The following is a 24372-nucleotide window of genomic DNA, read 5'->3' as shown; positions in this document are numbered from 1 at the left end:
CTGCCTCCATGGCACCGCCTAGCTGGGTATGCGCCAGGTCCGCCAGTGCCTAGGAGCTTGCACCTCGCCTCCCCAGCCCCCCTCCGTCGCCGTAGCGCCGCTGACGCCTGTCGTGTCCACCGACAGCCGCCAGCTATGGTGGCCGGGCCGCCTCGGACTACTATGGGCCAGGCTAGGGCCTAGCGTGGGTGTAGTCAGACACCGCCTCGCCGTGTGGCCGTGCAGCTCACCCTCATCATCGGCAAACCGCTGCATGGGGCGGCGGGTTGCTTTCTCTGCTTCGTGCTCAGTGTTTTGGGAGAAATAGAAGGCGAGGATGTGTAAATAGAAGCTTTTCGGGGGTTCTAGGTGCATTAACGTGACTCACATGAACAGTGTAGGTTGGACTATGGATCAGTTTAAGATAAACACAGGGTCATTTTTGCAAAACCGCTAGCGCACCCTGGGCTTGCTAGTTGGGCTGGCTGGTTAGGCCATGCTCGCTGTTCGCTTGGGCCGCCAGCCTTCTCTATGGGCCACGCGCGCCGCGCGCCCTGTCTGGGACGGCCATGTGCCACTAGGCCACACCTGCTCGGTAGGCCAAGCGTGCGCCTGTGGGCCGCACCACGCTGCTGGGCCACCACCGCACCACGTTGGGCCGTGCACATGCCTACGGACCGTTGGGCCATGCGCATGCCTACGGACCGTTGGGCCTATCTGGCCGCTGGCCCTTTTTGTATCTAAAGCAATTGTTAATTTGGTTTCATAAATAAACTTGTAAAATTTATAGTAAATCCTAGAAAAATCATAAAAATGCCAAACTAGTTTTGTTGAGTTTTTAAAATCATGATCTATCTAATAGTGTATTTTGTTCGCATAGGTTCGGTATGTTTTTAGGATTGCGCTAATTATTTTAACATGCTTAATATGGTTAAATGGTAAACTTATAGGAATTTCCGTGGTAAATCGGTGATAGTGTTGACTCTGAGAATTTTACAGTAAATTATTAATATTATTAGCTGCTCACTGTAATTTTTGTAGCTCCAAAATAATTAGTTTGCTAGATAGGTGATAATGTCCTATTTCGGGTAAAGATTAAATCTATAGAATGGGATAAAGAAACAACTTGAGCTATATATCTAAAACAATTGTTGGGAAATAATGCCTTATTCGACAACATGGATATGTAGCCTAAGTACGGTCGTCGTTAGAACTAGCTCATTAACTTGAGAGGCGTAAATCTTATTTTACGAGTCACGGTTGTAGACGATTAATTATGTCTTTGTATTGCATTGCATCTCATAATAGGGACGTCGATAGATCGTGGAGTCATCGGGAGTTGCTGGAGAAATGGTGCTTTTGGAGATCATGTCGCCATGATGGAAAGCCAACTTCTAATTATATTTTACCTAGGCAAGCCTCGGTGCATAACTCCTACTTTGCTGCACTTTCAATTATATTTGTACATTAAGTTTTAAGGAGTTGAATGAAACCCACTTGCATATATATATCTTTATCCTATGAGTCTTACTAGTATGACAGGATCATGTAGATCGCTATGCTACAGGACTCCGGTAGAAGTCGAGTGATTGTCTATCACTCGCGAGAGATAGGAAATATATTATTGTATTATTATCACTTGGAAAATATAAATGGGGAAAGAAAAATAGTGACTGGGCAGGAATATGGTTTGGGTATTGGTGGGTGTAAGAAGTTATGTCCTGCGGCCATGGGGCATAGCTTGGTTACACTACTTTCCCTGTCTGAGTCGGTTAAGGACCGGTCATTGCATAAGACACTAGACAAGTCACAGACTTATTATCCCGAGCACATACTTGGGTATGGGTGCTTGGAAGACTTGTTACTCTCTTGTCATGGGTTCCGGCTCTTTCCGGACCGACTGTCATGGTAGTTTTTGGGTTAGGAGGTCCTTGCATCGCACTGAGTCTGGGACTCTGGGCGGGGGCTTGGAGTCCCAATTTGGACGGGGACCTAGACCCCATGATAGGAGGGTAGTGGGTTGGTCCTGCTTGTGCCCGAGGTATAAGCGGGGCGTGTGTTTTTGAGGTACCCAGCTGGGGGCATTGATTCATGAATCACCGGGAAATCCGGTACGACTTGTCTTAACTCTAGCACCGTAGTAAGAACTGGAAGATGAAAGATGGCGAAAAGGAAATCTGATTGCTTACCACCTGCTTGAAAGTAGCATAGGTGCTTACATAGAATGGTTAGATAATGAACTAATGCACTGCTAATAAAAATCGAATATAAGAACGCACTTTTAGTAATGCTTCCTGCAGATGCAATAAACCCGCAAGCCAGATAGTCTTGCATATCCTTAGAATCTTTTCTTTTCCTCCCATTGGGTAAGTCTTATTAAGTACAATTGAATACTCAGAGTTTTATTTCCCCCTGTTGCAGATGACAAGTGGATGCTAGAGCTGACCCTTGTGTGTGGATTTCTCCTGATGGGCTCAAGAGGATTTCCTTTACGTTGCGATCATAGTTTTCATTTATAACTCTCACTAAATATTTTCTAAATAAAAGTTTTATAATCTGATGTCATAGTTTATATATCAATGCATTCATCATGTCTTGACTAGATATTTATTTCCGCTATAATTCTGATAACATGTTATATTCCATTGTTAACTTAAATTGTTCATAACTCTAATAATATGATTACATTCTGTTGTTAAGTAATAAATGTTATACTCTGATGTTACATGTAAAGTGATGTAAGAAATGGTTAATAATGATGTAAGCTTTATTCTCTCATTTGTGATCCTGATGGAAAAATGTGGATTTTCGGGTTCTCCCTTGGGGTGTGCCCGACAGAACCGAGTAATTTAGTGTTCTCCCTTGAGTGCTTAGTATCTAAGGGAAGACGAGCACTCCTAGGAGACATTAGATTAGGTGGTTCTGCCACACCCTACCCCTCCAGATTATATAAGGAGGAGCAGGGGTCCCATAAGTGAGATATATCGAATCTGATAAACAATCAATACAAATAACAGAGCACATGATATAGGGTTTTACGTCACATTGACAGTCCTGAACCTATATAAATCTTGTGTCTGTGTGTCTCTGTTAGCATCCGGTTCCTAATCACGCGCACCCCCACCGATCATTTACTACCATGGGTATACTCCTCGGTAGACTGCTGACTAAGATTTTATCGACAATATGGATATAATAAGTATCATAGAAATTACTGCACTAAGTTTCACCGGTTTGACGAAATTTTGTCCAAGTCATGTATTTATGACCAAAGACTTGTGTCGTATATTTTTATAAGACCCATTAGAATCTCGAATGACATGATAAAAAAAGAATCTGGAATGACATTTGAATTATATCGAATTCTAGTTTGCTCATGAATTTTTGTTGGATATCTTAGAGGCAGAAGCACTTTACTACTACCTCTGTCCAAGAAAGAATACAATTCTAGGTGTATTTTGGTTTTAGTATCCGAACTTTGACTGAATATAATAAAAAAATTGATGTCCACATCAAATAAATATAACATGAAAATATATCACATGACAAATCTATTGATATTTACTTTATTTTATAAATATTAGTATTTTTTATTTATGGTTGATCAAACCCAAGATACGTTAACATCGTACTATATTAGAATTGCATTCTTTTACGTAGCCCACCAAACATGGGAATACAATACAACTACAAGCACGTATGGCCGGTATATGTGTAGGTAGGATATAAATGTTGAGTATTTTGTTGTTTTGTGACTATATATGTAGATTTACAAAAATCATAATAGTAGCCCATTGTGCAGGCTTTAAAGGAATTTTGCACATGATGAATCCCCAAAGCTACGCTACGCCGGCATGGCACCGAGATTCCCGTGGCCGTGGGAGTCAGAGATGGTGGCTGGTTGGTTGCTGAATGCGCCATGCGTCCTGTCCATGCCCTGATCCTGATGCCCATGCAGAGAACAATTAAAGCACTGTGTGCGACTTCCAGCTGGGGTAGGAGATCCCTGGCCCCAGGAAGATACCTCGAATCTTCAATGCCACTGGTAGGTGTCCGTATGTGTACAGATAAAAAAGCTGGTGCCGATGAGATGGCTTTAGAGCACCCGCAGTGTATCAGTGTATCGAACCGCAAAAGTATGATGTGACTTCATCTAATAAAATAAACCACAATGTATCGTGGCGGTGTTCGGCTGGCTGGCTGGCTGCCGGCTGGCCAGCCAACACACAAAAAAACACTCGGAACAGTATTTTTTCTCACAACAATTAGCTGGAATAGTATTTTTCAATCCTGTCGAACAGGGCCCGTATCCACTCTTGATCTACAGGACAAGAGAGAGTGAGAGAGAATGCACGATTTCTTTATTCCAAAGAGCCGAGTTCGATAGATGGCAGCAAGTTCTCCGTCGACTCGAGCTCATAGTATACAGAAGCCGGTACTATTATTGCATTTATTATATAGAACCGGCTACGGTCCGCTCACTGCGGACGCTCTTAGGTAGGAGCATGATTGAATCCAAAAACATTTTAAAATCAAATTGCTGCCCCTTTATGGACTATCATCCCCAGACATCGAAAAGTTTCCAAATTTCTTTTTACACCCGCCTATGATCGGAACTCTATAAATCAAATCAACCACTTTTTTTATCAAAAAAGCAACCACTTCTAGCGATAAGGGCGCATCGCCGAATTCAATATTTTCCCACGCCGACCGCTCCACGTCCGAGTCCACATCTAACTGACAGGTGGTCTAACAGGCAGGTCCCGCATGTCAGACGTGGGGGCTACACGCCTTCCCGGTACGCTGTGGTCCTCTTCTCGCACCTACCGCGTCGAGGAAATAACCGAATATAATATACGCGGAACTCCAATATTGCCATGGTATTTGTACGTGTAATAAAGCGTATATGTATACGTATTTTGGTTCGGTTCGGTTTACCCCATATTCAGCTTGTTCGGCATCTTTTTTTCAGCCAGAACAGTGTTTTTCTCTCATTACAATTCAGCCGGAACAGTGTTTTCAACCAAGTTTCATACCAGCGAATGGGGCCTGTGTTGGGATCAAACTCTCAAAGGGCGAGCCGGCTGGACGCCAACTTGTTTCCCATCCTTGTCCTTGGTCGTCGCCGGGGTGATTCTGCTCGTGCCGTCCGGAGTCCTATCCGGTACTAAGTGGTGCACAGGAGCCATATTTGATTCCCCTCCTCATACGTTATGACCGCTCTGTTTCATTCATCTGCCCTCTTTATTCCGCACGTCTCTACCTTCTTAGGCCCTGTTTGGTTGAGCTGTGGCTGTGGGAAAAAGTTGTTGTGGGCTGTGAGCTGTGGAAAAGCTGCTGTGGGCTGTGAGCTGTAGAAAAGCTGAAAGCTGTTTGGTTAAACAAGTATAAAATATACCTTTTATCTTTATCTCTCTTGAAACAACTATGGAAGAGCTTTTTATTCCACCAATTTCGAAAAGCAGAAAGCCAAAAGCCAAAAGCAGGGTCAACCCAGCTTTCAAAAATGAACTACGGAAAAGCAGCTGCTTCTGAAAAGCACCCTCCAAAAGCAGCCCCTTTGGTTGGCTTTTGACTTTTGAGGCCAAAAGCCAAAGCCAAAAGCCCAACCAAACAGGACCTTAATTTCACCTTTCCTCGTGAGCCGGAATGACTTCATACACGTATGGTGTAGGGGGTCATGTGTCAGACGCTCATAACTTGATGTATGTGTGTAACCTAAATACGATATCAGTTTCGTACTGATCCAACAAGACAACCAAACATAGCAAAGTGTATAGGCTGGGAAGAGCATGCACAGCCACTCCGTCTCGGCTCGCTGACCCTTCAGCAACCCATCACCCCTATATAGCCGCCCTCATCCCGGCCGATCCCTTCGTCTCAATCCCACACCACCTCCTCCCTCATCTTCCTCCTTGGGTCCTTCCCAATCACAACCCGTGTGCCTGCCTGTCACACCGCAGCCGCCGCCGGCCATGGCCTCCCTCACCGACCTCGTCAACCTCAGCCTCTCGGACACCACCGAGAAGATCATCGCGGAGTACATATGGTACGGCGCGCGTTTGCCTGCTGTTATTAATCTGCACGCAACGCTCTCTCTCTCTCTCTCTCTCTCTCTCTCTCTCTCTGCCTCGCTAGTCAGAAAGAATCGATCTTGCTTGGTGCCCGACCGCCTTCTCATGGCCTCTCCCCGTCCGGGAACGGGATTTGGAGAGGGGTTTTGGGAGACTGTCTCATGCCGTGCCGCATCTCTTGTTTTATTTTGGTGATCAAGCGGAGAGGCTTTATTTGTTGATTCTTCTTCAAGTAAAAAAAATATGTTATTTTGGCTCGTTTATTTCGCCCATGAATATTTGGCTTCAGTTTCGGATATGCTTCGAGAGAGCTGGTTGGAGAGATGCGGAGTACCCTTTTTGTTTGTCCTGCTGCGGGAGGATCCTCCCCGCAGCGGCAGTCTCTGGCTGGCTCTCTGCTCACCGGCCACCGCACCGCTTATATGGTGCTATTACTGTATCACTGGCCAGTTGGCCACCGCGAGATGAATCTGTTGGCTGAAAGATCTAATCGCATGTCTTACGCGTTAATTGATCCCCTGCTGCCAGTATTATTATTAGTACTCAAAAGATGCAAGTTTTTGTTTTATATCAACAGCGTCTTAGACTCCTCTGCTCCGAGGAATATGGCGAGCAGTTGTTCAGTCTGTAGGCCTTTTAGGCGATTTGATCCTATCTTGATACAATGCCTTTTTATGGGTTGCAGGATCGGTGGATCTGGCATGGATCTCAGGAGCAAAGCCAGGGTAAGATAAAAAGATTCCCAGCACTAGGAGGGGAGGGTACCCCGGGATATTTTTTTGTGGTGGCTCGTCACTTTCACTTATCCCTTGAAGTCACCATCCGCTGAGCTGTTCTTTGGCTTATATAGCAGAGCTCTGCTCACCACTACCACTGCAATTGATTTTTTTTTCTATTCTATTTCGATATCATACTGATCTGGTTGGTGCTGGTACAGACCCTCTCCGGCCCGGTGACCGATCCCAGCAAGCTGCCCAAGTGGAACTACGACGGCTCCAGCACCGGCCAGGCCCCCGGCGAGGACAGTGAGGTCATCCTGTAGTAAGTGTCATGGCATGCCAAGCTTGGAAGCATTCTTTTGTTTGTTTGTTTTACTAGCAAACATGGAACGATCCTTATCTCTTGGGCATGTGCCACCCTGCAGCCCGCAGGCTATCTTCAAGGACCCATTCAGGAGGGGCAACAACATCCTTGTAAGTTTCCACTTTTATCATCCACAAGTCACATGAACCACACGTTTCTGTGTGTACAGTTCATTGGTCCAACTCAGATCAGTTCATCTTTGTGGGGGAAAAAAACTGTCTTGTTTCATCAAGTAAACTAATAGGTGTATGCGCCGTATAAATAAATTAGATTTGTTTTGATGCAGCACTAATGGTTCCTGATGCAATTTCTCTACCCTGATGGATCTTTGTTCAGTTATATGCAATATTGCAAATTGTATAACACGATGACATCGGTGTTATGAGCTTATATAGATATTTATTTTTGTAATTAGGTGTGACTATCCAGTGCACCAAACCATGGTTTAGGAATCCAATTGATCGTTTCATCAACTTGTCTAATAATAGGGACCACTCTTAGGCGTTCAATGAATTCGTTTGACCTGCAGGTCATGTGCGATTGCTACACCCCAGCTGGCGAGCCAATTCCAACCAACAAGAGGTACAACGCTGCCAAGATCTTCAGCAACCCTGAGGTCGCTGCTGAGGAGCCCTGGTATGCAAATCTCCCCAAGATATTTGTGATCAAAGCTGAAACGATCTATTTATCTTTCTATGATTGACCATGATTATCCTTGCAAATGGTAGGTATGGTATTGAGCAGGAGTACACCCTCCTTCAGAAGGACATCCACTGGCCCCTTGGCTGGCCTATTGGTGGCTTCCCTGGCCCTCAGGTACACACACGATGGCTTCACTAATTTGCTTGCTTTAAGACTTGCTTCATCGATTCGGTCCTACATTTGTTCAAGTGTCACCTAAATGATGTCCACTTTCCGTGTTTAGGGTCCTTACTACTGTGGAATCGGTGCGGACAAATCATTCGGGCGTGACATAGTTGATGCCCACTACAAGGCTTGCCTGTATGCAGGCATCAACATCAGTGGCATCAACGGAGAGGTCATGCCAGGGCAGGTGAGATACTACTACTACACTTGGCAACTTCTTTTGTAACCCTGAAGCTACCATCTCTCTGACCATGGCAAACATTGTGGTTGGTTTCAGTGGGAGTTCCAAGTTGGACCGTCCGTCGGCATTTCTTCGGGCGATCAGGTCTGGGTTGCTCGCTACATTCTTGAGGTATGACATCACATCTTCTCAGCTCTATATGTACACTATGATCAAATATCACGTCATCTTAACCAAGCATGATCTGCAACACTTATGTGGTAATAATCTGTGCTCCTCTTTACAGAGGATCACCGAGATCGCCGGTGTGGTGTTGACATTCGACCCGAAGCCCATCCCGGGTGACTGGAACGGCGCCGGCGCTCACACCAACTACAGCACCAAGTCCATGAGGAACGAGGGCGGGTACGAGGTGATCAAGGCCGCCATCGAGAAGCTGAAACTGCGGCACAAGGAGCACATCGCGGCCTACGGCGAGGGCAACGAGCGCCGCCTCACCGGCAGGCACGAGACCGCCGACATCAACACCTTCAGCTGGGTACGTCCGCCATTCTTTTCTTCCTATTGTGCTGCTGCTGCTGCATCGTGGAGAATCGGCAAACCCGTGTGCCAACATTGTTTGTGTGTGTGTCTGCGCCGTGCAGGGAGTGGCCAACCGTGGCGCGTCGGTGCGCGTGGGCCGGGAGACGGAGCAGAACGGCAAGGGCTACTTCGAGGACCGCCGGCCAGCGTCCAACATGGACCCCTACGTGGTGACCTCCATGATCGCCAACACCACCATCCTCTGGAAGCCCTGAGGCCCAAGCTTTTCCTCCATCCAGCTCGCCGTGTCGTGTCGGTTTGTTCCGCGGCTGTGGCCGTTGCATTGCAGGGTCCGTCCAGCGATTGCGCAACAATTGTTCCTTCCGTTCCGTTTGCTTATACTACTCTACTACAAGTACTGCATTTTAGCTAGAATTTGGGTCAAGTCGTGGTGTGCCAAAACAGAACACCAAAAACATTGTTGCTTTGATGCTTCCCACTTCCATTCCATATGCTGTCCGTCCGCTTGGGTGGTTTCCTCCTTTCTTCTTCCTTCTTCCTGTGTAATCCTCCAATAATGGCCTTACCACACTTGTGGTACCTAAAGTGGTCGCTTTCATACGCCCTTCAATGTTTGTGGCTTTCCTTAGTTGCTGATGCGATAAGGGAATCGTTAGTGGGTGGCACTGTGGCAGCATTATTGTCATCGTCGCCCATCGGCCGATTGCATAAATTATTAGCCTGTTTTAGGTCAGATTCTGAACGGGTGATTTTCTTTTCCCGGAAAATTCAGCACCACCGGTCGTTTTACAGTAGAGATGTTTGATTTTCGGTCGACCAACTTAACACTATTGATCATGAGATGAATAAATTAGTCTGTTTTTAGGATGACGATTTGTCAAACAAACCCACCCCCCCCCCCCCCCCCCCCCTCCCCAACCCCCAAAAAAAAGAATTAAAAATTCAGCAGTTCAGCACCACCGAGGTGTGGATTTTCGGTCCATGAACCTTTCACTCCTGATCGGTTGAGGCGTCACTGGACACGGTTTAATGCTTGGCTGTTAGCACAGGAGAGTAGCACAGCAGCACACGAGAGAAGTGGAGAGCAAGCGAACCCCACATGGCCGAAATTTTCGTCTCGGATCGTGGGGCACATCCGTACATGTTGCTACAGGAGCCACCAAGCATTCCATGGCCCCCTCTCTCGGGCCGATTGGTCGGATCGAATACTTCGCCATGTTGATTCGTCTGATTCGGATCATCTGGTCGAACAGCGGTACTAGCAGCATGCCCTCATCCTCATCGAGCTCTCACCAACCCAACTACTATTGCGACAGAGAGAGGATGGGCATTGCTTTCTTGGCGTTGACCTGTGGGCACTGGTGACCACGGCACCTTCACCAACTCCGGCGACATTGCACGGCCACTGGCCACAATCCCACAACGCAACCACTCGGCTCCTCTCCGATCTGGTCAGTCAAAGCCTGACAGCGGCCGGCCCACCATGGCACACAAAGCATTCTATTCAGCGTCTCTCACCCCAGCACGTCTCTCCAAGCTAAACTTGTTTAGAGCAAGGATAATAGCAGGCTGTAAGCTGATTAAATATTGAGGGGAGGAGAGAGGAGAAGCGGGCTGTAAGTTTATAGCCGGTTTAGGCACAAGAACCAAGAAAGTATGTGAGGGAGACAAGTGGGCCATGTATTAACTGTAAAGAGCTGACTACTGTATGAATGGGCTGAGAGAAGGCTGCAAGGAACCTTACAGCCAGCAAGCCGGCTGTATTATTAGCCTTGCTCTTATGCAGCATCTCAATTTCCAACAGCATTTTGGTGTGCTCCCAAGTCAAAAATACTACAGTAGAGTGCAACGGTGCAGATTGGTTCTGCTAGTCTTTGGGCCTGTTTGGTTTAGAGTGACTAAATTTTAGTTACTTTTAATCTTTAAAATGCCAAACGCAGCAATCAAAAGGTGACTACAGTAGTTTAATCAAGGCAGCCCCAGCGCAAGCTAACAAGAGTGTTAGCCTTGGACAAAAGTTGCACGCCACCTAGGTACAGAAGTTTCAAGCTAATGTTTTCCCCAACGCAAACCACTGCTCGCATGTGCTCTCTGCTCTAGCTCAGCAGAAAGCATCATTGAGTGTGGCGCACGGGGATTGGATGCCCACGATTGGTGTTCCAAACCGTGGGCTGATTTTGACTGATTTCGGTTGATTTAATAGTACTTTGTGAGAGAAAATAAACTGAAATAAGCTGGAATGCGAGCAGCCGATACCGGATGCCTCAGCCTTTTGCCAGTCGAGGCATTTGGCGTCTCTGCAGACGTGGAGCTTGTGTCGGTGTGGAGTTGGGGAAGGCCTTAGTCCCAAAAGAGTGAATAAAAGGTAACTAAACTTTAGACCAGTGTAGTGACCCAGTGGTACGGTTAAGGCCAGCCATCGTGCCGTAAAGGCTGATTGGCCGGCATGATCGGTCGCCATGGATCCACGCCACGGAGAGAAAGAAACAAATTAGCAAGCACCACTTCTTGACGCGAAAAGCTAATCACGGCTCTCTGCCTTGTACTAGGTGTAGCCCTGGGTTAGCGATAATCGTCCTATAAACTACTCTGTTTCCGAGGAACGCGATCGGAGTAGTATATGGCATCGCATCCATCTGCGTCTCCGATGAGAGAAAAATCCGGCGGAAGCGACAGAAAAAGGATGCAGCCTAATCACTCGTCAGCATGTTCGTTTGGCTGTGGCTTGTCGTAAACGATCGTAAATTTTTAGCCGGAACAGTATTTTTCTCTCACACAAACTAGTCAACAATACTTCTTCACGAACCAGCAATTTTACGAACCAGCCAAACAAACGTGCTGCATGACGCTACCGGTACCAACCTACCTGGTTGCGCGATTCAACTCTACAAGATGCGGTTGCTGCTGATGGAAGCAAAGCTTGTCTGCTGGCCGTGTGTGGCATCGCCAAGAAAGCTGAGATATCACCGATCAAAAAAAGAAAGAAAGCTGAGATATCTTGTTTGTCATGTACTACTGCCGAATGAAGATCATGACGATGCACCTTCGTTCCACCGGTTGGTTTAGCTGTGCGTTTTGCCCTGTCGGCCAAAGTTCGAATCCTCTTGGGGGAAGGATTTGTTGGCCGGGGAAGGTGCATTTTATCTACACGTTGAAAAAAAAAATTCTCGTCTGTCCCACGTCAAAACACAGGTCTAAGGTCAACCGTCTCATGAGAGCTACGATGTCACTGTGCACAGGTGGGGCAGAGGTTCAAAAGTTTTCTCGACATGTGTGAGAAGATCTTCTTAAGCACAATACCCGAAAACTGTCTTAAGTTTTTTTTTTATAATACGCAAGAATTCATTTATGGACGGAGACAAATACACAAGTACATACGGAGTAGGCACAAGAAGAAACCAAGAGAACGATGTCTGATGATCTTTTGACGAAAATCAATCATTTCCCGGTTGAGCCGTCAGCATTAATGGACTAAAACCACACTGGAAACAGAAGCTGCTGTCAACCAACAATTATTAACAATATGGACTGCTTTATTTCTTTTTCCTAATCACAAATGAAAAGCAGCTACGCTTCTGCTTGGGGAACGAAGAGTAGGCCCTAACGAAGATGGCGCGTTCGGCATCAGAACGACTGGAAATAACGAGGAGCAAAAGTACAGTTTAATCTTCCAGGCATCTGAACCACTCAACGCCGATGCACAGGCCGTCACTAGTGCAGCCAAGAAGACCAACCTTTTCGTGAGGCGTTTGAAACAAGCAGGGAGTAAGTCCCAGAAGAGGAAACCTTCAGTGCCTTGGCCGGCACTAACCTCCCTGTACAGTTCCAGGGTCTCGTTCATGACACTGGCTCGCGACAGAAGCTGCGCTCTCTTCTTGCTGGACGGATGAGTTGAGAGGTAGTTATTCAATGCTGAATCTCCTCCGATCTTTCCTAGTTTCTCATAAACCGAAGGGGCAACACGTGGATCGTAGCCAGCAGCAGCGAGCAGCAGGAGCCCAATGTGGTCAGCCTCTATCTCCATTCTGCAGGGACATAACAATGTCAGAAGAGCTTCCAGCAGGCAACAAGGTAAATAAATGAATGGCACACAAAGTCAAAATCGATTCTTGTAATAGGACTTAGTCAACCTCCTGAGCAGCCAGTTATTTCTGAATAGCAGAACTGAACAAGGCTTCTACTAAAGATGGACAGACAGGATCATTCAAGCATGAGGCAGCTAACTAACCAAACCTAGCAATGAAGAAGCATTATTTCAGGAGTTCTCATTAGATGCAACATTTCAGACGTACACAGGTAGCCAAACTATGTAACAGATGCAAGGGCCACTGAATGAAGTTGAACTAACACTGCATTTCAAGTATACTTCTTCAAATGTCTTTCCCATCTCACTAGAAGATGCAGAGGTGAAAATCTATTAGCATTTATATGCTGAGCCTCCTCACATAAGATTCCAATTCACCACTCTCCAAGCCTCAAAGGCTAAGTATAACGTGATGCACTTGGCATGTCACATGTCAGTATGAGAAGAGAAGATCTAACCTCTCTACTTGGCATGTCTGGACCAACTTCAATCCTGGCTAAAACAGAAGTATTAAAGCTTCAAACTACTTGCTAATAGTCCTACCAATTAAAGTAATGATGTTTCAAGGACTATATGGCTAGCTCTTATGCGAGTTCCTGCATTCCTGGTAAGCCACTAGTCACGTAAAGTACTCTGCTCACTCTCCTTGCTAGGATCTTAGTAAATAAGCTTTGCTCTGACCTTACCTTTGCTTCCTAGCTTTGAGAGCGATACTACCAATAACACAACACAATAAAACTATCCTACTTCGGGAATAGGCTGGAACAAAGGAATCCACCATGGGGGACTGATCTTACCTTAAGTAAACATGCAGACATATTGCCATCAAAGTAAAAGCCATGCATCTCAATTATCACTATAGGCTAGTGCATCTTTCAAACGGCCAATTTTCGCATACTTAAAAATTTCTGAAGCATCCAGCTATAAGAAAATTTGTCGGAAATTCAAACAGCACACTTCAATTATAAACGCCTACTTGGTGAAGCTCCGGTGGTTGAGCTAAAAGGATATTATTAGCTAGCTGTTTTGTCAAATTGGAATCAAAGGCATGCCAAGACAGGCTGCTGAGCACATTCTATATGCTACTTCCAAGCTTATTGGATCTACTTCCCAAAGCAAAATGGGAAGGCTCTCGTTTGAATATTTGTGTGAAAAGACAATGCCAAGAAAACAAAAGAAGTGTGAAACTTAGACACGGGTCTCTCTCCAATGTCCCTGTTGACCTATTGGGGCAATAACTAGCAGTTACGACCTCATTTCTAATAGTACCAAACTACCAATCACAAGGAGTCATAATAATGTCAAGAGTGACTGTTAGTTTATAGAAATGCAAGTAATATGTACTGTATCCTGAAAAAAATCATCTGAATAACTTAATTTGTTATGTCCGCTGCCTATCCATAAAAGGGCATAACCTAAAAAATGTGAATTGCAATTTACAGCCATCTTCAAAATTCAAAGAAGCTGTCATGTCAAGTGGCAACTGATACTGATGCACCTACACAACCGGTGTCAGTAGCAATAAAAGGACCTATTAAGTTTTGATACCTTTGCCTATATGTTTATCGACCTGTGATACAATCATACAATGAGCTGACGTATTGATACAATCATACAATGAGCTGACGTATTAAGATGGCCCTGCTAGTTTATTGTGCTTCTACTTCAAGGAAACTGACATAATGCATGGCACATAGAAACATTGAGGTCTACCTATAAAGCTCAATTTTGCATTTTACTTGCTTTTTATTTAGAATATTAGTTGTGCCTCATTTAGTAACACATGAAGCTTATCGCATCCAGAATGCATCACAGCGAGCAACATGAAATGCAGAAGCCATACCTTCGTGAGAAGGTTAGCCTGAGGAGTAGTGTTGACACCGTATTTATCAAGTCTGGCATGTAAATAATCTGAAGGATGACAATCTGCAGGATTGCCACCCAGAGGTTCTTAGTGATCTGCTCAGCGGCATGCCTTGCAATAGCATGCCCAACCTAGAAAAATTGGCCACAAAGTTAGTTCCAATCCTCTGCAATCACCAAAATCCACACATTAACCTGCAGACCAAGGACCGCACCTCATGGCCAAGCACAGTGGCAACCTCAGGATCGGCCCTGAATTTGTTAAGCAATCCAGTGAAGACTACAATCTTGCCACCGGGCAGGCAAAATGCATTGACGATGTCATCTTTGACAACGATCACCTCCCAATTAAGCCCGTCCAGGTGACCCGTCTGCAGCTGCGCCCCGCGTGCCTTACCACGGCTCCGGCTCTCGGTCACCCACCTGTCATCCAGAACCTCGTCGTCTCGCTAAGCGGCCACGGCAGCTCTCGCGCTTCTTGTCGGGGGAAGCACCAAGCATCGCTGCGGTAGCGTCGGCGTGGCGCTGGTGACCGGAGAGGCCACGGTGGACGGCGCGGACGATCTCCGAGGCGATGAGGCGGACGCGGATGCTGTCGGGGTGGAGCGGGGGCAGGATCTTGGGGCCGAACTCCTTGAGCTCGGCGAACTGGGTCTCGCCGAGCTGGCGCTCGAGCCTCGGCGAGAGGACGACGAGGTGGGAGCGGTTGGTGTAGGGCACGGTCTCCAAATGGACCGAAGTAGAACGCGACCGCCCCGCCGCTTGTGATGAGGACCGCCGCCGTGAGCTTCCGCTGGTCGTGGTACCACCGGGACCCGACGCGGCGGCGGTCGAAGTGGATGACCTCCTGCCGCCGCGGGGATGTGTGGTAGTGCCTAGGTCTCGGCAACTGCGGCGGCGGAGCCGGTCGGGAGACGGCTGGCTTGTTGCGGAGGACGCGGGAGGCGTAGTAGTACCGCGAGGCCGGTGACTGCGCAGCTGGCACCGGCGCCGGTGTCGGCGTCGGCGCCGCGGCTACGTGGGACCTGTGGCGGAGGAGTCGGGAGAGGGGATTTTTCCGGAGCGGCGTTCGATCGCTTCGGGGGGGGGGGGGCTGGAACTGGCATTTCAGATTTGGAAGAAGCTGCCAGATGGCGGCGCCGCTCGCGCCGCCGAGCGAGTCGTGTCACCGCCTGGCAGTCTCTGGAACTTCCTGAGAAACTTTGCAAGGCCCGCCTTCGCGTGCCCCCAAGTTTCGTAGGCCCATATATGACATATAGGTGTCCTTATTGGGCTTGGGTTTGCACGATGAGGAACTGGTCGAGATCCTCCCCGGCTAGAATTTTTCCGGGAACTGATGAGCACGTCAGCGGTGATGAAGGAAATGAATCAATGAGCATCAGTGCTCAGTTGGACTGGCTCATGATCCATTGCCTTGGTGAGCATGATTTTAACTCTTGCGGATTTTTGGTTCGTCTCTGTTATCAAGACAAATCTGATGAACTCACTAGGAACGACGCCTGTGAGATAATGGAAGCTAAGTAGATTATTTTTTATTATTCATATCCTCGTGTAAGTCAAAGTCATCAGGAATCAGGATCAACACCTGATAGAGCATCGCGACGCATGGCCGGTGCGTGGCTTGCAGCAACAGTTTCGCAATGGGAAAGGGTCCATGTTCGTTTATTGTGCAATCTTGGGCTATATGTTATAATAATCAGCATGTGCTTATATAAAAAATAATAATCAGCATGTTATAATAATCGGACCACGAGAAAGAACCCTTATTAACCTACAGGCTACAGCCGTAGTTCAAATCGTTGCCTCCGATCTCCAATAGAGCTCGCATTCCGGCAGCGCAATCGCCACACACAGTCACGGCAACCGCCTCAAGCGCTGGTCAGGGCAGTTCAGCCGCTGGACAGTTGTACAACAGGACTGGAAAGCAAGAACTCTGCGTCTAGCACACCGCAGAGCAGGTACCTCGATAACCTGAACCAGAGAACCCGCTCAACTCAAATTTCATATTGCATCAAAGCTTTCCTAAAAAATAAATCTGAACTAACAAACAACTGCAACGGACTAGATCTAAGAAAAAGGACAGATAACTGTACCCGAATCAAGTGCTGAAGCAAAAGAGCACAGGTCCTTTTTCAATGTTTTTCGTTTCTCGCAATTTGCAATGTCCTTCTAACCAAGTTCATCGCAGCAACGTTCAGACATGACTCGCAATATCCCGCAACATTCAGAGATCCACGTTTAACTTCTTCGGGGCAAAATTGAGCGGTCTCCGGCCAACAGAATGCCAACACACGAAAGACCTTAAGATGCATGCCATAAGGAAGGTACCCCAGGCCATATGCCCGAATTTTTTACTTTTTGGCCCTTTTTTCCGAAAGTTTCTCTCAAATAGACCCCTGGCGGAAAGAATTCCAGAAATGGACCATTGGCTCGGCGCCAGAGTGAGTGGCGCCGAGCTCGGCGCCACAGTGACTGGCGCCGAGCTCCTGGCCACGAGCAAACGGCCTGCAAGGGGCTCGGCGCCAGAGCGGATGGCGCCGAGCTCGGCGCCGTAGATCTTGGCGCCGAGCTCGGCGCCACTCACTCTGGCGCCGAGCTACCTGCATTTAACCCCCGCCCAGCCTTCTTCCCTGAGCGTTCTTCCTCTTCTTTCTCCTCGGGTTTTTTTCTCGCCACTTCATCCTACCTCACGAATCGACATATTGGACCTTGAAAACCTTGATTTGATCCGTAGATCTTCGAGAGCAAGGTATCCTCGCTCTCCTCCTTGTTTTTTTCGCATCGATTCGGTATATATTAGTCGGATTTTTGAACCTAAGAATCGTCATCACTTAGGGTTTCATTGTATCCCTCAATATATGTATTATACAACTGTAGGTTCATTTCAAGGCGTGAAAAATGCTAGCAAACCAAGCCGAATGTAGTTATGTTATGGGTTTTATTGTTGTGGATGAAATGAGAAACCCTAGGTTTAGGGTATAATGTTAACTGCTTTTGGTTCTTATAACGAAATTGATTGTATTGTAGTTATGGTTCTCATTGATATTTTGTTGTGATGTTTTTATTTATGTTTGCTAAATTACATCCTATTTGTTAGATGCAAGAAATGTTTCGGGAGGAGTTTTGGTGAAAACGGGGTCGTCCTCGCGAATTATACCCCGACGCGTCTAGCAAAGATGCCCCTGTTCCCCCTGATCTTCCTGTCCCTAACTGTGATTGTGGTTTCCCGGCCCATGTTTTTCAATCGAAAACATCCGGACACAGCCGCGCGTTGCTTCTACACATGTAGTCGGTTTAATGTAAGAAATTATTTGTACTATCCTTTTTCTTTATTTGTTTAAGTATGGTACTAATATATTATTGGAATCTCGTTGTGTAGGACCATGAGAGGTGCTTTTTTCTTTCAGTGGATCGATGGTGCAGAAAAGTTTGATCCTAGGTACCTGTTTTTCGATGATTGGTTTAGAGGGAGACATCCACGTGAGCACTTCAAGCGGTGGGTTCCACCCCCCCTAACCCTCCGGCAATGACGGCTAAGGAGAAGCACCTAGCCGCCGTTAGACGACTCGAGGAACCTCCTCTGTGCGATTGCGGAGATCGAGCTGTGATAAACCCTGAGAATACGTTGGAGTTTGTGTGTCCAAACAAGCATGAAGTAAGTGCAAAGTGTATGTGTTAAAATCTTGAGCTATATGTGTTTATGTACTAATGTCTCATTATTTAGGTGTATTCAATGGCGAAGTGTCGTTTCAAGGAGTGGTTGTATGGTCCTAAGAACCAATGGCCGGAAGAACCGCGGAGGGTTAAGGAAAAGAAGAAAGAACGTGTAATCTACAAAGCACCTCCTAGTCATGTGCGAATGTGGTGTAAAATCCAACTATGGCCTAGTCCCTTCGGAGCTTGGAATAGGTCATTATTGCGGCCATATGATTGAGTATGATGAGGTTTGTTATAATTCTGGTAAACATGAAATCGTATTTTGTTTGTTTTCCTAATACATATATGATATAATATTTGTTTTGAACAGAGCACTAGGAAATGCAGTTGGGAATGTTATGATGGTCAAGCTAAGTTCTTGGATGAACTGAAGAAGAGGCAAGTAATTGCACGGAAGAGGGGATATGGACCTGACTACGTCAACCTATTCGTTAAACATCACAAAGAAAAGATGTGTGAGTTTGCTAGACAGCGCGGTATTTGTAACCCGATCGATGTTGGGCTTAACAAATGGGGATTGGAGAGGCGAACGACGTTAGAGGAGGAGAGGGCAAGGAATGAGGCAAGGGAGGAGACAAGAGTACAGATGCAGGTCTTGGACGAGCATGTTGCTACATTATGTGCCAGTGAGTGCTTGAAAACCTTTTTTCGTTGCCTGGTTTTAAATGTAATATTATCGAGTTGCTAACTGATTGCATTTTATACATCAAGGGATTGGTTGCAGCGGGAGAACATGCTGCAGAGGTGGCTCGTGCAAGATATGAGGAGAAGAAGTTAGATGCCCATAGATCACGAGCTGGTCGCACCGTTCAATCATCGATTGTGCTGTGTGATGATGGAGACGAGGATGAGGACGACACTGGCAGACTGAGTGAGCTCATTGCTTTAGCAGAGGCGGGCATACAGGCGCAGGAGGCTGACGACGACACAGGCAGACTGAGCGAGCTCATCTCTCTAGCAGAGGCGGGCATTCAGGCTGCAGGAGGCTGACGACGACACTGGCAGACTGAGCTGAGCTCATCGCCCTAGCAGAGGCAGGCTTACAGGCAGAGGAGGATGACGACGCGTTCTTCACTCAGGCCGCAGCGGCCAGCAGACGAAGCGGAGGCCGCTTACTACAAGCGACAGGCAGGTGAGAGCAACGCAGTTGAGCCTAGCCGCAGCAACAGGGTTGTAGTAGAGGACTGGTACTCGGATGATGAGTTGCTTACTCAGTACGTTTCAGATTGAGGATTTGGAAGTGCATTTGCCCCTTTGTCTACTGTCGGCACTTAGTTATACTATTAATATGTTGTGTAATATGACATAGTATCTAACTTTTCATTATGTGGTTGTTTTCATTATCAATGGTCTTAATATTCTGCTTAATAATACAGACTTATTTCTATTTGAACACGTGTTGCAAAAAACAGTTAACGACATACGATATTATAGAAATCAACACACGAAACACATTAAATGGCATGTGACTACAGGTACCGAACCTGGGTACATAGTTTTCTTTGACTAAACCTAACATGCCTTAGGTAATTAAACCATGCCTTCGGTAATTAAACCTAACATGCCTTAGATAATTAAACCTGGGATTCTCCACAAGAAAAACATAAACTCATCCTAGTAGTGTGGCCACATAGCAAATTGTGTTGCACCTTCTCTATAGTAGCCTCCCGTTGTTGGTGGTGGTGGTGGCGAGGGGTGATGGGGGAGACCCCTTTTTCTTGTGGTTAGGGCAGGTGCAATATGGATCATTGCAGAGTGCCTCCTGTGAATCGGCACCATTGTTGTTGTCGTCCTGTTCGTCGTCCTTGTAACCGCTGCTAACTTCCCTTTCTAGATCGAAGATACGGTCTTGTAGGTAGTAGATGTACTCCGCATGCGGATAAATAGGTCGAGGATCGACCCACCTACTGAACCCACAGTTTTCTTCTGTCAAGGAAGACTACAAAAAGTATGTCGTGTAAGTGATATACAAGACAAACATAATGAAGAAAACAAATAGTAAAAGAAATTACCCATGCTCGCGGGCATTTGAAGAAACGATGACCTCCATCTATTCCCTCGGTGAACATCTGCACTAGGCAGTCCTCACCATGCATGCATTTTGGCCACTCTTCTTTCCTTTCATCGTATCCTGTCAGTGGTGCCTCTTTGGTGAAATCACTTTTGCTCTCAACTGGGAACCTCTCATAAAGAGCTTCCTCAAAGAAATCGGGACCAAGAGGACCCTCCCACCCCCAGGTAGTTTTCTTCCCCTTTCCTCTCCCTCTAGACGACCCTCCAGACATTGGTACTACAACGAAAGCAAATGCTGAGGAGTGTTCTTCTTCCTTATTGTTTGTGTGAATGAGAGGAAGTGAGTGGTTATTTATAGGTCAAGAGGAGAAATGGAGGCCTGTCAATGTGCCATGTCAGCGATCCGTGTGCTGCTTTACCTCAGCCCTTGGATCAAACAGTCATAAGATGGATGGTGGAGATAGAGTTTAGTTGTGCTTCCTTGCATGTTGTCCTTGCAGCTGAGAGGTCTATATCAGTGATGTGATAATTCGATGATGTCCGTGTATCTGAAAAGTCTATATTTATTCTATGAAAATCATAGATTCTCTGAAATGCATAGATTCTTGTACACAGCGTATGTACAAATATTCCTGAATTATAAACGTAATAAATTTATAGTTAATCTGTGTACTACATTTGTGTCTTTGTACAAGTATAGTATGATTAAAGATTCACGAAAAAAATTCGCAAGATAAGGTCTTGTATTAGAAGCATCCACAGTTACAAACAGAGACATCAATATATATTCTAAACATTTACTCATCCAACAAGCATAATGCAACCACAACGAATATCACAACTAACATAATATGTCATGCAAAGTACAAATAGTCCACAATATTCATACGGTCCTGAATAATTAAAGATAAGTAAATACAATAGTTCATAGTAACATCTACCACATCCCTCACTGTCTCCTACTCTTGCCCCTACCCTTGTGACCTAGAGCGCTGGTGCCTAGAGTGTAAGGGTCACGGGGACGGCGTCGCCTAGTGCCTAGAGGCGGTGTAGGATAAGTTGATGGAGCGTCATGGAGCTGAGAGGGCCCAAGCTCATCGTGCCTCTTGTCCATGTCATCGTCGTCCTCGGCCTCCTCGTCCTCCTCCTCGTCCCCTGTAGCTGCTTGACTAGAGAAACCCAAGGCTCCTCTTCCTGCGGAAGGATCGTACACGTCATGCGTCGTGTTTGTCCTGCAACCACAACGACCAGCCGCACGGCGTAGACGACGTGACAGCCTCTGTTGTACAAAACAATGTTAAGTGAAAGAATATAACGTATTAATGATTTATTTGAAAGAATATTTGTAATCTTACATCTAGGAAGCCAAGTATGTAGTCATCATTGACTCTAGGCCGAACGCGCTCGATCTCTTCAACTGAGCTTCTCAGTGTATTGCCCTACAACAATGTTTTCAATATTAAGACTTCTGAACACCTAATGTATTACAAGGGTTATATATTTAGTTTTGTTTTCTTTTGTACAAGAATGTAACTTATTACAAGGGTTATACAGCGTGAAGGTTGCAATAACTACAATAGATAACTCCTAACGTCGGTCCAAGAACACCTAATGTATTGTTATGTAACTAAACGTAACAAAATAAGTCGATTGGCTTACCACTCTATCCAAGATCGGTCCTGCCTCCACCTGCCTTCCTGCACGAGTGGACCGGTCGTACGTCGTGTCCTCATCGTCGGAGGACTCGATGTCGGCGTAGTCAGCTTCGGTCCACTGTAGTCTGAGCCTGCACCTTGTCGAACGCTGGTACCAAGCTTGGTACCGCCTGAACTCACGGTTCGTGTGCGGCTCGTTGTTGTCGTCCAGGTTGTCATGCATCTCCTCCCATTCCTCAATGTAGGACTGGTGGTGCCTCTCCCAGTCAAAAATCTTCTTGTTCCTCTGACGATCCAACCTGCAACGAGACGTCCTCTATGGGTCTCCTCGTACGTCGGGTCGAGCAGGTGGAATTGCTCCATCCTACAAAAAAAGTGAATGAATTAGAATTGCAATGTACAATGAAACATGAACTTATAAATGTATACATAATTGACACAAATACAAGCATAAATTGAGACATGCATAATTAAATATATGATACGACAAAATATAAAATAATACTATAAACCAATAGTTCTACCTCACTAATCTGCCAATGGCAACTTCGTGAGTTGTGGCCAAGTCTACCGCACTTGCCGCACTCGTACTGCTCGGGATCAGTAACAAATGGAGTTCCTCTCCCACGCCTAGTTCTTCCGGGTATCTGATCCATAACCATCCTATGTCTCGTCCTCTGCCTTGATCCACGCTTGTTCCAACGGTAAGCTAGATCCGCAATGTACTTCGGCCCTTCATAAGGAGGCCACTCTCCAGGGTCCCGAAAAGGCACGAAGCGAGGGCTCCATGTGTTCACAAGCGTATTGACACTGAACTCGTGAGGTATCCTCCTCTCGATATTATAGTTGTGATGCCTAGCTGCTGCCACCAAATGCGAACATATAAAGTGGTATTGCCTTGGTTTACCACAAGTGCACTTGAAATCTTGGAGGACAACCACATGTATCCTCGACTCTCGGACCTCGCCATCGGACGTTGTACCGCCCCTATGCTCGACCTGATAAGTCCCTGTGGCGTGGTCAAAGCATGCAACCTCATGTGTGCTAGCCCTTTCTCTTGCCTTCTCTAGGTGTGCCTTTGGTTTCGGAGCCCATATCTCTCCATCACTACTCAACTGCAATGCATGGGCATGTCTATCGTTGAACCAGGCAACAAGCTTATAGAAGGTGAATTGAACAATTGCATTCACGGGCATACCACGTATCCCCAATAGCAATTTATTGAATGACTCTGCCATGTTGCTGCATTGAAACTCGTACCTCCAGCCACCATCGTCATGAGCTCTCGTCCATTTCTCCAAATCCCTCATCAAACCCGTGAGCCATTGTCTACCTTCTGCATTTGATGCGGTTCTGACCTGCTCCAACTTTTCCCTAAAGTACTTGTCCTCAAGCTGTCGAGCAGCCTCCTGCAACAGATCAAAGTTTTTCTTGACACTGTCCTTCCGTAGGAGATTCTCGGCAAGGTGTCGAGTACACCAACGATGGTGCAAAGGTGCATACCCCTCTAACTGCTCTCGCACGGCATTAAGTATGCCCTGATGCCTATCAGATATGACGCCAACCTCCCTGCCAGGGCCAACCACATGTATCCGGACTAGCCTCAAGAACCATCCCCAACTGTCATTGTTCTCCTTCTCAACCAAAGCAAATGCTAAAGGAACCAACTTGTTGTTCGCGTCACAGGATATGGCTATAAGAAGTGTGCCCTGGTATTTGCCAATCAAGAACGTACCATCAATGGAGAAGACGGGACGGCAATGCCTAAAGGCCTCGACACACTGAGAAAAGCACCAGAAGGCACGGAAAAATATCTGCCTCCCATCCTTCCATGCATTAGGTTTTGGAATGTACTCATAATGCATGCCTGGATTCACCGCTTTGATTGCATTGAAAAGAACTGGCATCTGCTCATACCCATCCTCCCAGTCCCCATATATCATGTTCCACGCTCGCTGCTTAGCCCTCCACGCTTTACCATAAGTTATCACATATCCTCCATACAACGCATCAACGGTCCTGATAATTGTTCTCACCTTCATGTTGGGTTCTCCCTGCAAAATTCCCATCAACCGCTTGGCAATTAGGGTAGATATCAACTGCCGATGCCTCAGTGTCAGCTCATGGTCAGCACAATTGTGTGGCCCAACTACTTTTGTGATCTTCCATTTTCCGGTCACCTGTTGCTTCCTTGCACAAACCCTCTATGGGCAGCGTTCCTTGTCACACACAACTGTGTAACGGCGCTCCACATATGAATGCAATACCCTGTAAGGCCTCTTTCGTATCACTGCAAAAGCCTGCAACCACCTC

General features: G+C 46.4%; 1 protein-coding gene, 1 long non-coding RNA gene and 1 pseudogene across 2 annotated transcripts; 1 reads left to right on the top strand and 2 right to left on the bottom strand.

Annotated features, from left to right (window-relative positions):
* The first annotated feature begins 5847 nt into the window (after nt 1-5847).
* Nucleotides 5848-9327, top strand: LOC136478035 (glutamine synthetase cytosolic isozyme 1-1). Its single transcript, XM_066476354.1, has 10 exons — nt 5848-6028; nt 6739-6778; nt 6991-7094; nt 7198-7246; nt 7666-7772; nt 7865-7952; nt 8062-8190; nt 8281-8355; nt 8471-8722; nt 8829-9327. Exons 1-10 carry the CDS (start codon nt 5955-5957, stop codon nt 8979-8981), a joined length of 1071 nt encoding a protein of 356 aa, XP_066332451.1. The 5' UTR covers nt 5848-5954; the 3' UTR covers nt 8982-9327.
* A 2812-nt stretch (nt 9328-12139) lies between these two features.
* LOC136470545 (mitochondrial metalloendopeptidase OMA1-like) lies at nt 12140-15839 on the bottom strand (annotated as a pseudogene).
* Nucleotides 15840-21545: 5706 nt separating this feature from the next.
* On the bottom strand, nt 21546-22325 carry LOC136474714 (uncharacterized). The gene is made up of 3 exons (XR_010763002.1): nt 22064-22325; nt 21760-21843; nt 21546-21683 (listed from the first exon to the last, which is right to left on the bottom strand). It is a non-coding gene; the product is annotated as an uncharacterized lncRNA (long non-coding RNA).
* Between the last annotated feature and the right edge of the window lie 2047 nt (nt 22326-24372).

This window comes from Miscanthus floridulus, chromosome 8 (genome assembly GCF_019320115.1).
Source record: "Miscanthus floridulus cultivar M001 chromosome 8, ASM1932011v1, whole genome shotgun sequence".
In the NCBI taxonomy this organism is placed as follows: domain Eukaryota; kingdom Viridiplantae; phylum Streptophyta; class Magnoliopsida; order Poales; family Poaceae; genus Miscanthus; species Miscanthus floridulus.
Note: the sequence above shows the minus strand (reverse complement) of the source record. Positions and strands in the feature narration are given on the sequence as shown.

Coding starts and splice junctions, on each gene's coding strand:
- LOC136478035 (XM_066476354.1), top strand. CDS start 5,955: ATGGCCTCCCTCACCGACCTCGTCAACCTCAGCCTCTCGGACACCACC. Junction 7,953..8,061: donor GTGGCTTCCCTGGCCCTCAG/GTACACACACGA, acceptor TTCCGTGTTTAG/GGTCCTTACTACTGTGGAAT. Junction 8,723..8,828: donor ACATCAACACCTTCAGCTGG/GTACGTCCGCCA, acceptor TGCGCCGTGCAG/GGAGTGGCCAACCGTGGCGC.